This window comes from Pantherophis guttatus, chromosome 2, assembly GCF_059756535.1.
Source record: "Pantherophis guttatus breed Tessera chromosome 2, ASM5975653v1, whole genome shotgun sequence".
Lineage (NCBI taxonomy): Eukaryota > Metazoa > Chordata > Lepidosauria > Squamata > Colubridae > Pantherophis > Pantherophis guttatus.
In genome coordinates, this window is record NC_142064.1 from 46,826,056 (window position 1) to 46,839,585 (window position 13,530).

At 34.7% G+C, this 13,530-nt stretch overlaps 1 protein-coding gene across 11 annotated transcripts in view; it reads left to right on the forward strand.

Annotated features, from left to right (window-relative positions):
* Window positions 1-5,444, forward strand: part of PPIP5K2 (diphosphoinositol pentakisphosphate kinase 2) — a 63,364-nt gene extending 57,920 nt beyond the window's left edge. For all 11 annotated transcript variants that reach the window (XR_015732164.1, XM_034432692.2, XM_034432693.2 and 8 more), the window contains 3 exons: window positions 901-1,050; window positions 3,141-3,269; window positions 5,196-5,444. Coding sequence is in view for 10 of the 11 variants with exons in the window: in XM_034432692.2 (XP_034288583.1) it covers window positions 901-1,050; window positions 3,141-3,269; window positions 5,196-5,227 (311 nt within the window). In the remaining variant the exon portion in view is untranslated. The remainder of the gene's footprint in view (window positions 1-900; window positions 1,051-3,140; window positions 3,270-5,195) is intronic.
* The last annotated feature ends 8,086 nt before the right edge of the window (window positions 5,445-13,530 follow it).

Below are 13,530 nucleotides of genomic sequence, written 5' to 3' on the forward strand. Positions count from 1 at the left end.
TCTTTAAACAATATAATATATGGACATCATTTTGTGGGGCACTGTCACAATCAGTTCATGAAACTCCTTCAAATCTCTCATATATGTCTGTATGTATACATACCCACACAATCAAATATTTATTTGTTAGTTAAGTTTTCTTACTCATTAAATACTAGAATACCTGTAGTTTTGTCTAAAATAGTTTTTGTATAATTAATGAAGCAGGTAATATTTAATACATGTTAAATCTTGCATGTTGATGTTTTATGAAAGGATCGTTCTTAAAATTTAACTCAGAATTGTATAATTTAAAAACTTTCAAATTATTTTCCTATTTGGGTGTGAAATGCAGTTTTATTGGTTATAGAAATAGTCTTAGGATATATTGCATCATTAACTTAATTAATTCTTAAATAGAGCTTCTGCTAAAATGCATATATATATATGTGACTGTAACTATAGCTGTATTAGTGATGGTTAAATAGCTGCCTAATTTAAAAATGCATGTTTTATTAAGTTTATATAAAATTATGAGCTTCATGTGAAATAACCTGGTCTAAGTATTACTTTAGTTTGTGAAGTGGTCAGTGTATTTACTGGTATATTCAGTGTATTTATATGTATTTATATATTTGAGTGAGAGTCAGAGTGATTTTTGGCCATTCTTTATTCTCATGTTTGACATGCAATATTTCTGAAAATTTACATTGTAGAATCAGGCAAAATTTTGATGAGAACAAAGATTTGTCAAATCAGAAGTTTGCTGTGTTGAAAAGTATTTCATTACACATGGCCTAGGGTTGTTGTTTTTTTCCCTATTGTAGCTTTAAAATTCTGTAGATCACTTTACTATCCAAAAAAGAATTCAGTGCTTCTGGACTTTTATGGTGAAAATCTGTGGGTTTTTTTCTTTTTTAGGCTTTGAATTATATTCCATGGTGCCTTCAATTTGTCCTCTAGAAACTCTCCATAACTCCTTGTCTTTAAAGCAAGTGGATGAATTTCTTGCCTCAATTACAGCCTCAACCTCGTGTGAAAATTTTCCACATACATCTACAGCTTCATTTCGTAATTATTTACTATATGTTCTATTTTTCAAACTGCAAAACATTGCTAAGTGTAAACAATTCATTAAAATATCAGAATTAGCACTTTGAGTTGCTTACATATCTCTTTATATATCTAAGGTTTAGAAGAACAGAATCTAAGACACAGATACAGTACAAAACAGTGTCTAAGGTCCTGAAATTCCAATTACAGAAGGGGCTAGCTTACAATTGTATTAATTTGCTTGTTTGTTTGTACAGATTTAAAAATACTTGATTCCAAACAATGTGGAGTACATATTCCATCCTAAGGCTTGTTGAAAAACTCAGGTTTTGATGGCCAGTCCTTTAGTGGATGACAGACAGTTTCCAAACAAATATGCATTTCTTATTTCTCCTTTGCTTTAGCATTTTGATAGATTAACTCAGCTGAATCTTGCTTAGCAACGATACTATACAAGTGTCAGATTTATATGTTTAGAATATAATATATAATAACAAAGGTTATTTCCACCTCTACAAATACTGAAGATCCCCAAAGTTAAATTGCTTTCATTATTCCACCTCTGAACATTCTCTTGTTCAAGATTATTTTTTAAATCAGCTTCACCTACCTCTGAAGACCCAGCAGAATTTACAAACTTTTCCATGTACTAATTATGTGATATTGTAATACAGGTAGTCCTTGACTTACAACTGTAATGGAGTCTACCTATTACGGTTGCAAGTTGTGATGGTTGTCAAGTGAGACACCTATGTGATCATCTTGCTTAATGACCCAATCCCTGTTCTCCCTGTTCCAGTTGCAGCATCTTCACAGCTCTTATGTGATCTGTCCTAAGCCTTCACCACTTCCTGCAGCACCCTATGCTCTGCTTCCCACTACACTGAGTTCTTACAGGCCTTGGACTTGCTTTCTCACCTGAGTCACTTCAGGCCTTGGATCTGCTTTTTGACCTGCTGAGTCTCACACTCTCTTCCTCACCCGTATCACAGATTAGTCATTTATCTTTTGATAGATCTTCAGTAAACAGCTGTTCTGCCACCCGGCCTCCTTAAACAGTGGAGGCCATGTGGCATCAGCCTGGAAGTGAGTGCCATTTTGGCAGTGGCTACAATGAATTGTAGCTGTTCCAAAATGGCACCCACTTTCAGGATGGTGTCACATGATCTCCACTGTATAGAAAGGTCCCATGGAAGAGTGGCTGCTTGCCAGAGAGCTATTTAAAAAAAGTGAGTGACCAATCCATAATGGGAGGTAGGGTGGAAAGTGTGGGACCTAGCTGGGTGGGAAGCAGGCCCAAGGCCTGCTTTATCAGGTGGGACGGTGGAGGGGAGATAGGTGGGGGGGGGTGCTGCAAGCTTCCCTGTGGTCTGTGGATTGCCAAGCGCTTAAATTTTGTTCACAACTGTAGAGGCCCTGTAGCAGCCATAATTTCAGGCATGGGTTGTAAGTCCATTTGGTCGTAATTTTGAACAGTCGCTGTATGAATGGTCATAAGTCAAGGACTACCTATATACAGGGTGTAAGGTGTAGACCAAGAATAGAAGACCCAGATTCCATTCCCTGGAAACTCACTAGAAGATAATATATATAATGTATGCTGAAAGAACAAGATTTAAATCTAATGAATTTTTTAAAAAGAGTAAACCTACACCTAAATATACAACAGTGAACAATATCCAGCTGCTCATACTGATGACTGAAAATTTCAGAAAGTGTACTTCCACTACCATTCCAAAGATGATCTATCCAACATTTCAGTGGTGTGGTTCATGATCTAAGGGACTGAAAGAGAAGAGGCATCTCAAAGTCCGGTTGAGTAATTTTATTTCCTAAAGATTTACATACATAGAATCACTAGAGTTGGAAGGGACTTTGGAGGTCATCTAGTCCAGCCCCCTACTCAAGCAGGAGAGTGTTTCAGACAAATGGCTGTCCAGTCCCTTCTTGAAAGCCTCTAGTGATGGGGCACCCACAAGTTCTGAAGGCAAACCATTCCCCTAGTTGATTGTTCTCACTGTTAGGAAATTTCTCCTTAGTAGCAATGCTCAAAAAAATAATGTGGTTTTGTTACAGAACTTCTTATCCTGCCCCCATTAATCTTTTAGGTTCTCCATCATTTATTGAATCCATGACAGAAAGAAAGTGTTCTTTAAATACATATACCCCTGCTAAAATCCAACCAACAACGTTTGAAGACTCTGCAAGGCGGAGATCTGTTGAGAGAAGGCCCTCAGGTAAGTAATGCTTGAAAAAGTTTACATGTTCTCATATCAATAAGCTTTTTTAAAAAAATAAATTTTATTAAATATACAATTTAAAAACATTAGACATGGTGCGACTTGTCTATCAATAAGATTCTAATTGGTCATACTTTTCTTTTAACAATCAAATTTATATAATTTTAATCTAATTGAAATCTTTACAAACCTGATTTTCTGTTTTATCTAATTAAACTTGTTGATCAATATTGAATTAAAAAGATGAGAAATGTTTCATTAGTAGGCAACACTTTTTGACTTTAACTGACATATAAGTGCAGGTAGTTCTCGACTTATAGACCCAATTGAGATCACAATCTTCAATCATTAAGTGAAACAGTCATTAAGCAAAGCAGCACAACTCGTTTATTCAACAATTGGTCATCTGGCAGTCCTGGTTGTGGTCATTAAGTAATCTCCTAGATCATTAAGTGGACAGAGCAAAAATAATGCTCTACATGGGCTTGCATCCGTCCAATAGGCAAGTCTTTTTCTCTCAAAAGAACTGCCTACTGGGGAAATTCTGCCTTGCTCTCGAGAGGCTGGCTGAAAAAGGTCCATCCAAAAATCCCAGCAAAATTTTGGCATAAGTGTTTGCAGAGTATTTGCAGAGTCTGCAAGGATTGACTGAAAATGGTCCATCCTTAAATCCAAGTAGGATTTTGGCATGGAATGTTTGCAGTATGGGGCCTTTGCAGCCAGCCCCCATTACCTTTTGTTTCTGGGGGCTGGCAGCAAACACCCCATGCTGCAATGGATTTTGGGATAGACCATTTCCAGCCCCCCAGAAACCAGAGGGAGTCCTTGGGACCTCCCTGCTGGCTTCCCATTGACTTTCTAGGGAAGACAGCAGGAAAGATTTCAAATGGCGATCACATGATTGTGCGGCACTTGACAATCTGTTATAAGCTTGCCAGCACCTAGATTGCATTCATGTGACCACACACTGCAACAGCTATAATTGCATGGGTTGCAAGTCTCTGTTCAGGAGCATCATAATTTTGAATGATCATTGAACAAATGTTTGTTAAGCAAGGACTTAGCAAGGACTATCTGTGTTTATAATTGTGCTTAGTCAGTTAATACACACATGGAAAAAATAGTTTGACCTATGGAAGTGAAATACTGTACCATTTTTTTGCTTGCACCAGTGACTTGAAAAAACTGAAAAAAGAGATGCCCTTTACAGCACTATATAATAATCATGTTTAATATGAAGCTCAGCACATTTTCAGGGTCTTTTACTTGTTTTGAATGTTCCAGATGTAGTGTTCCCCCATATCTTTCAGATCTTGATTTAAGTGACTATAGTTGAAAGTATTTTGTGACTTTCAACTATTTTGTGACATTGTGGCTCATAGTATCTTGACTTTCTTACTACCTATCGTTTGCCAAAACTGTTCAGTTTGCTTCTATCCCCTTTCCTTTCTTGGAATTCCATTAAATATTGCAAGTTCAGATTAAAAGCCATATGTGAAGCCAATTTTGTAAACAGCGGAGGATTATCAATTTTTAAATTGATATGTGGTATAAAACACATATCCAGAGGTTTTAGTTTTAAGAGTGATTCGAAGAAGTGGATAAGTACACATATAAATAATTGAAAAATGTGAGTAAACTCTTGATCTAGTCATGTTTGGCAAGGAGCTTAGTTTTAAGCCTTAAGAGGACTTTCAGCTGTTCTGATTTAGTTTTGTTCACAAAACATAAGCGTGTATTTTAATGGTGTACAAAGCACCATACTGAATTTAAACCCAGTTATTTACAGTACAGTGCAAATTTCAATGGACTGGGTATTATAGAAATTTTTGAACTCATTTGTAGAAATTATTTTGAACTCAAAATGAGGCGTTATGAATTTAGCTTAAAATTTGACTGAAATAGTATTTTGTTTCTGTACAGATGCCACTTGCTCTTCAGTTCCTGATATTTGATTGTACCATTAGAAGACAAAAAGGATTTAAATAATAGTAGTGTGATGTTAGTAGTGAAATGCTTTCTGAAAAGGAATTAAGCACTTCAGTCAAAACTTGAAGGAACACTTCATTGCCTCTTCTATAACAAACAAATCCTTACAGAAAAAGGCAGTTATTGAAATCACATTTGCCACACAGAGTGTTTCATTGTATATAAAATAACTTCTGGAATGCATAAGTTGTATATTTTCAGGTTGAAGGTGACTTCCTTTCTAAAATATAAAAAGCAACAAAGTTTACACTTATAATTTTAAGGTACTGATATCTTAAATGTAAAAACTGCACAAAGTATTTCCATCATTGTTGTCTAAAATATGCGCACAATGCAAAACCAAAACTGCCTACCATTGTATAGTATTGTATTGTATTGCAGAAAGGGAGAAGAGACAAAGATTTATGAAAGGCTGTTATTTGGGGATAGATTTACAATAGGCCTTTTAAAAGTTTACAGTAGGCCTTTTTTCATTACCAAGAAATATTAACATGGCTCTGATTAATGGCTACTTTTCTGAATACTGATCCCTAAACTAGAATTTAGTAATTTATACTTTATTTCTAGTACTCCTGCATGTTGTTTGACTTATAGATGAAAACTGTTTAGATTCTGGGACTTGGAAAATGCAAAGAAAATTGAACAACCTGCTGTAGAAATTAATACTCTAAAGCTAATGTGTCATATATTTTGAGTCATATAAGCACTAATAGCATCTATATAATATTGTACAATTGTATCGTTAAAAGTTAAATTTGGTTTCAGTTCACAGATCAGCCTCACTGAAGATTTATTCTAACTTGACTAGTCAGGGCCACCAAAAACCAAATTAAAAAGAGAACATTTTTAATGCTAATATAGCAGAGCTAATGGTTTCATAGCAAAATATTTTATTTCTATTTCATGCATGCTCACTACTAAGTTAAAAACTCATTCTCACTCTATGCCAATTATTTTCTCTGTCAGCAGCAGTTGTATAAGGAACAAAATCTTGGTCTTTTCTCTATTCTGTATAGTCATTCATCTGTCAAGTGAAAGGTTTAGACTGTAATCTTTCTCCATGTTTCAATTTAAATATGGCTTCTGGAAGCATCATGTCTTTCCTATTATATCGAGGTACCTCTAATGAGATTTCACAGTAGTAATTAAATAGGGTATTGTCCAAAAAGTCATATAAATTAGTATCTTGCCCTAAGATGACACCTCAGTCAGTCAGTCTTGGTGTAGAAGTACCTCTTACTTTTTCCTACTTGGATATGAGACATTTTGGGAATCAGTTATGGACAGTATATACATGATTTACCACATTCTTTGTTTACATCAATATCTGGAATTTGGGCAAGATTATTCTAACCTATGCTTTAGTATAGGCATGAATTAATTTTGATTGCATTATTTATGAATTTATTTCCTGTTTACATACTATCCAAAGATTCTTTTTTTAAAAAAAAAAAAAATATTTGCCACATAGGTTTCTGCAGAATACTGTTTAAAAGTATAGTCCTATAGAAGGATAACAGGGCTTTATAAAAGCAGAAACAGCTGGTCTGTTTACATTCATGATTGTAATTTTATATATCTGTACATGCTGTCATTTGTCGTGTTTTCAAATGAAAAGAAGTTGCAACAAAACCAATTTTATGAAATTACTGTTTCATCATTGAATGTATGGGCATAACCCCATATAGAAAATAGGCATATCATTGATTTTTTATTAATGCATACTGGTGGACAATGTTTAAAGATAATCAGCGTTATCAGACATCCCAAAACTGGAACTCTGCTTTTAAAAAAATATTCAGGCATGTCAACATCTATATATTAGTTGTCTTTTGACTTCCCTTATGTCATGTTCAATTATTGAATATTTTCAGTCTTTGCAGTAACTCTGTAATTTAGGAATGGCAATATTTATACTGCAAGAGGCCTGGTTTCAGTGCCTTTATAAGAATAAAAATACTTCTCATTCAGTAATTTACCATAAAAGTGTAATTGCTTATAAAGCTTGCCATGGCATTGCTGTGCATATTATATGGGATTATATAAGCAATTATTAATTAAGATACCAAATATATGATGAGTTCACAATTCTCATTGCATTTCATCTTCTAAAATACAGGTTTTAATATGGACAATGTTTGTCTTGCTCATCTATGAATGTATATGTTATATTCTGTTTTTCTATACAAAATGTTGTTTAATTATGTGTAACATTCCAGTCAACCAAAGCTTTGGCATAAAAATTCAATGTGCTCTTAAATAAAAAAGTCCGCAAAAAAGCAGCATCCATTCTACTTGATCTTTAACATGATTTTTTGTCCTATTTGACAAATATTCCTAAGAGACTGAATACAGAACTACAGTCTTAAGTAAATATAAAGTATAAGAGCTATCATTACAGGTAGTTCTTATTTAGCAACTATCTCATTTAGCAACTATTCAGTCACAACAGTGATAAAATAGTAACTTTATGATCAATCCATGCAATATGATCTTCACAGTGCTGGATAAACAGAATTCAAGAGGTTCAGAACTTACTCCGTTTGTGGCTATGTAGAGTCGCTAGGCTGATTCTTTTGATTCTGCCATTCCTTTTCCTTCAATAATAGTGTGTTGAAAACAGCTGCTCTGTATTGTTATCAAAATAATATGACACTTTGGTATACATTTATGCGTGAGTATAAATAAATAAAGGGCACACGTCATTCTGAGCCATAATGCAAAATGTAAGAGGGATAATCTGTTTTAATTGACAGATACATGTAATATTCTGAATGTTTTTCAGGATATCCTGTTCTTCAACTATCTGAAAGAATGCGATACTGTAGATCAAAACTTGTTTACTATTACATAAGAGTGCCAAACACAGAGTAATGGATGGAAATTATAGGAAGGCAGATTGATTATTAGAACACCATTTCCTAACAGTTAGAGCAGTTTAACAATAGATCCAATTAATCAAGTAGTTGTGGGTTCTGTTCCCTGGATCTGTTCAAGCAAAGCTTAGGCAGTGACCTATTGGGATTGTTCGCATTGATGTTGTTAATGACAAGGGAGTTAGATTAACAATGTTGAATGGTCTCCTTTAAATCTGTAATTGTAAACAGATGGTTCTTGCTCTATCCCTAATGTGGATCTTCCCACAAGAATGTAAAGACTCTATCCTACACTTTTCTCTTTCCCTTTTCCTCCCCTATTTTACTTTCATCTCTCTTTATATTTTTGTATTTTATGCTTTGTAAAAAATTAATAAAATTTTGAATGGTAAAAAAGGACTATATCATAGATAAAGTATTTCAACATTGGAATGTCTAACCCATTCATTAATCAACATCAAATATTTTTAAGTTTCTTTCTGTGCTCTGTAGTTCCATTGCTAGCAACACAAAATAGACTAAATTTAAATTTTCTCAGAAAAAGAAATTCCAATTTTAAGTCAATCTCATTTTAGATTACAGCCACCTTTGCTCATCACTGTTACTTTATTACTTTAGCTCACTGCAATAGAATTAAAGCCATTAATAGGTTTGTACCAAATTTTATACTACCTTATTCTATATTTTGGTGACATTTTGAAACAGCTTTAAAGAAAATGCTCAATAGCTACATTAATGATTGAAACTATTAATGAAACATACCTTTTAATTTACAGAGGCATAAGTAATACCATGACATCATAATGGAACAGGTATATATTTTTTGTTTATACTGTTATGAGAATTATTGCTGCCTGGAATACCAGTAGATTGTGAGTTTCCACATCCTCAACTCAGACACTATAAGATATACTGTATAATCTTCAAAGATGGGATGCTAAATTGTTCATAGGACTGTATTTCTGACCAGTAAAGAATCTCATTTTTTAAATTTAGTTCAAAGAATATAATTACGATACATTAGATTTGTGTGACAGGAAGATACGATTAGTAAACGTAGTATCCCACAGATTATTAGTGGTATCCATTATACAATTGTAAAAGCATAGGAATCATAGAAGAGATTAGGTCTGTTTAGGTGTATGGATGTTAAGGCCTGTTGTGACTGGGGTTTTGCTGGTATGAGCCAGACATGGGGTGAAGGAAAAAGTAGAGCTGCGCCCGCACACCCCGCCACCCAGCTTAAATGTGTTCTTGAAGGATAGCTGGGCTGTTATGGATGAGCTGACCTGGCTGTTAGCCAGGGACAGGAAGGGGAGATTTTGAGTGAGCAATCCCATTGGTATATAAGTGTTAAAAACTATTGCCTGGGAAGATATGTACCTCCTCAGTAGTTGCAGGACAAGCTGCCGGAGTAACCCAAAATTGGAAAAAGAGAAAATGAGTGGAGAATAAAGGTTTATTGCTGCAGTGGAAGGAGAAGCTGGAGCGAAAAGAGAGAAGAGAAGTAAGTGTGCATGACAAGTGTCAGTTCTTATTTGGAGTGTGAAAACCCATAGAGACAAACTCCACCCAAGGCCCCAAACCTCAGAAGACTAGAAAGAATCTGGCTAGTTGCAAGCAATGGCTTCACCCAAGATAGTGAAAAGGGCAGAGGGAAAATCATCTGCCAATACAAGAGCCCTGGTTTTGCAAATTAACTATAGAATTGCAAATAAAAATAAATTTCTAAATGCCAATCACAATTTATAAAATGTTTCTAAATCTCTATTTTTCATTATTTTTTTATGAAGTTTAATAATATTGAGGAGATATTCTCAATTTTCACGACCCCAAAGTAACTATGAAAGCTGGCATTTTTATTTGCCAAAGATTGTAATAAGCATCTTAAAAAATTGAATGGAAACATAGTCTGCTCAAACAATAATCCATCTGAGTTTGGCTTGACCTATTTTTCTAGAAATCAGCCCAAGTTAAGAAATGAATTAGATAAAGCAAAAAAGTATAATTGTAAAAAAGCAGTGAATGATCTCTTTTAAAAATAGCAACTGGTAGAAGAATAACATATGTGCAATATATAGCATTGCTATTCAGCATTCATAAATTACATGCCATAATTGTGTATTGCATCAGATTTTTGTTTAAATATGAAATTCTTTTCAAAAAGTTCAAAATAGGACAAATGTAACATTACTCATTTTGCTGCATTTATTTGCTATTTCACATATAATTATATATTGCAATATAATAAATTATCAAGCAAGAAGATAATAGTGTCCGCAACAAATCATTATGTCAGAATGATACATTACCTTGTGTCATAAAGTCATCGGGCAAAGAATGCACTTTAGAACTTGTCTGAGACATCTGTCACAATTATTTAAATCATGGTTCATTATTATGGTGGTTTGCATAATAAACATAGTAAATATTGCCAAATGTTTACATAGGATTTGATATTTTTATTCACCTATTTTGTGCTTCCCAAGAACCTGGGATAGGCAGATTTGTTATTTAATACTATTAAAGATATAGTCACAGGATGTAAGCTATTCCAAGCAAAGCTGCCTTTTGCAATTGACTGATGATATTGTCAATGTTGATGGTGTTCAAGTAGTTTTTCAGTTGTTTGGGGGTTTATTATTTACTAGAAGTCAACATCTGTTAAAAATAGATCATGCCAGGCAAACCTTATTGCATTATTTGACAAAGTGACTAAATTAGTGACTCAAGGAAATACTGTGGACATAGTTTACTAGACTTCAGTAAGTATTTGACCAAGTAGACCATAGCCCATTTCTATGTAAGATAGAAAAATATGGGACAGACAGCATCACCACCAGATTTGCAACTAGATGATCAACATGCTCAACAGTCCTCAATGGAGCTACATCTAATGTAGCATGTAGTGGAATATCCTAAGGTTCTGTCTTAGGCCAGTATTCTTCAACATTTTCATAAATAATTTAGATGAGGTTATATATCAAATTTGCAGACAATACCAAGCTGGGGAAAATAGCAAAACTTTAGAATATAAACTCAAGATGCAGAAGGATCTTGACAAAACCGGGCACTACCCAACAAAATGCAATTTAGTGGTGAGAAAAAGTTAGGCAAGAAAAACTAAATGCACAGGTATGGTATCAGGCTCAATAGCAGTAACTCTGAGGGAACTAGGTGTTCTAGCTAGTAGACAACCACTTAAATATGAGCCAGCAATGTCCTGGGCTGCCCATAAAATTCAGTGCAGTCCTAGGCTGCATCAACAGAAAGATAATATCAAGATCACATAAATTGTTTAGAAAAGATAAGTGATGATTTTAGAAACAGTGCTAATGGGAACTAAAGATTTAAAGCAGAAGAAAAATAAATACAAGCCTGATATCAGTTAACACTGGGATTTACAGAATGATACAAAACACTGTAGTATCAGAAATATTAAAGGAGATCTTTGAAGAATGTAGCTAGAACCACAGTATCAACACTCAGCAACAGTATCCGTTTCTATGAATGGGTTATTTTTAAAAGATGTAAATGAAATAACAGATATAGAACAAATTTTATCTGACAAGACAAAGTACAGAATGTGGTACTACCAATGTCTGGCCAAGAGAATGATTTTGAAAAGGATGCTTTGCTAGATATACAAAAGAAACTGGCTTCAGTTTTAAAAATTAAAAGGGAAATACAAATAATACACCTAGAGAATGACCTGTAAAATGTTTTCATACTGAATCTATAAAAGTAGCTTGTTAAACCTTGAAGAAATCTGTTCAATGAGCTAAAGAAGATATTTGATTGAATTAAAGATTAAGACTTAATCTTTAAGTCTTATTAGAAGTAAAAGTAATATACAGTGGGGCAAAAAAGTATTTAGTCAGCCACCAATTGTGCAAGTTCTCCCACTTAAAAAGATGAGAGAGGCCTGTAATTGATGTCATGGTTGTCCCAAAGGTGCTTTTCCAGAAGGCAGCTGGACTTTTTTTTCTTTTGAAGATGTTTCGCTTCTCATCCAAGAAGCTGCTTCAGCTCTGACAGGCTAGTGGGGAATGGAAGGATTTATATTCCTTGCAGACAGCTGGTCATTTGCATCCTTTTTGAGGGTTGTTGAAGTACTTGGAGGTTATCTGTGTCCTCAGGGTCCCGAGTAGTCCTCCTGGTTCCTGTAGTCTGCAATTTCTCTTGAAATCCATTCCTACTCCCATACCATTCCAAGGGTGTTCATCCCAAATTGTATAGCTAAATCTGTACTATTCTATCAGTGCTGTACATTCCCCACTATTCTGTCAGAGCTGAAGAAGCTTGGATGAGAAGTGAAACGTCTTAAAAAGAAAACACAAGAAAGTCCAGTTGTCTCCTGAAAAAGCACCTTTGGGACAAGGCATAGGAACATTTAGTTAAATCCAGAAAATCCATGATGATTGGAAGTACAATAAAATAAAGGTTAAAAATATTGAAATAATTCCTTCAATATCAAGATTTTCAAAACTGTCAACTTTCAGTTCAAAAAAGAGGGAAACTTCTGAAGTAGTGCTTCCAAAACATTTCCCCTCATTACCCAAAACAGCTTATCAGAAAGTTACCAAATTTCAAGGTCATATCTCCCTTTGTTCAGCATTAACATAGCTAAATAATCATAACTCAAGAACTACCTGCATTATTAAAAAACCTGACTGATCATGTCATTTCAACAAAATACCCATTGGTCATTTTTTGTCTGAATAGGAATAATTTGGAAGAGTTTTGAATATAGTAAATCTGGCAATCTTTTAAGTCAATTAAAATATCCCTCATGTGGGTAATGGGTTGTTACCCAAAGGAGGAAAAAACCACTTTTACCCAATTATGGGCAATTTACTCAGGTTTGGGAAGCATTGTTCTAAAGGGGAAGAGTTGACTTTGAATCCTGGTGACTTTATTGACCTGTCCAGCCATCTTTCTTAACAGGAAAAACAACAAATCGTGTGTTCCTCCAGGGTGTTTTCAATTTTACAGCTAAATCCACCAGCCCTGATATTCTTTAAATATTTCTCAAACTTGGAAACTTTTAAAATGCCTAGACTTCAACTCCCAGAATTCCCCAACCACCAATTGCCCTAGAAGTTTCCCATCCAAGTACTAACAGGGCTAGTCAGCCACCTGCTGAGCAGCAAACGGATGTCATAACATCTTGTCATCTTTATCGTAGTCCCAGATTTCATGAAAGAAAGTTTACACCCTCACGGAGGCCTATAGGTGCCCGAGAACGTATGGACTTTATTTCTAACTAAGAATGTCCTGCGTTGAGATAAGGAGAAAAAGTCACGTGCCCGGAACCTTCTTTTCCTCCTTTTATGACTTCACGAATTCTATCAGCTCTGACCGAACAAAAACGCGCGAAAGGCGGCGGCGGC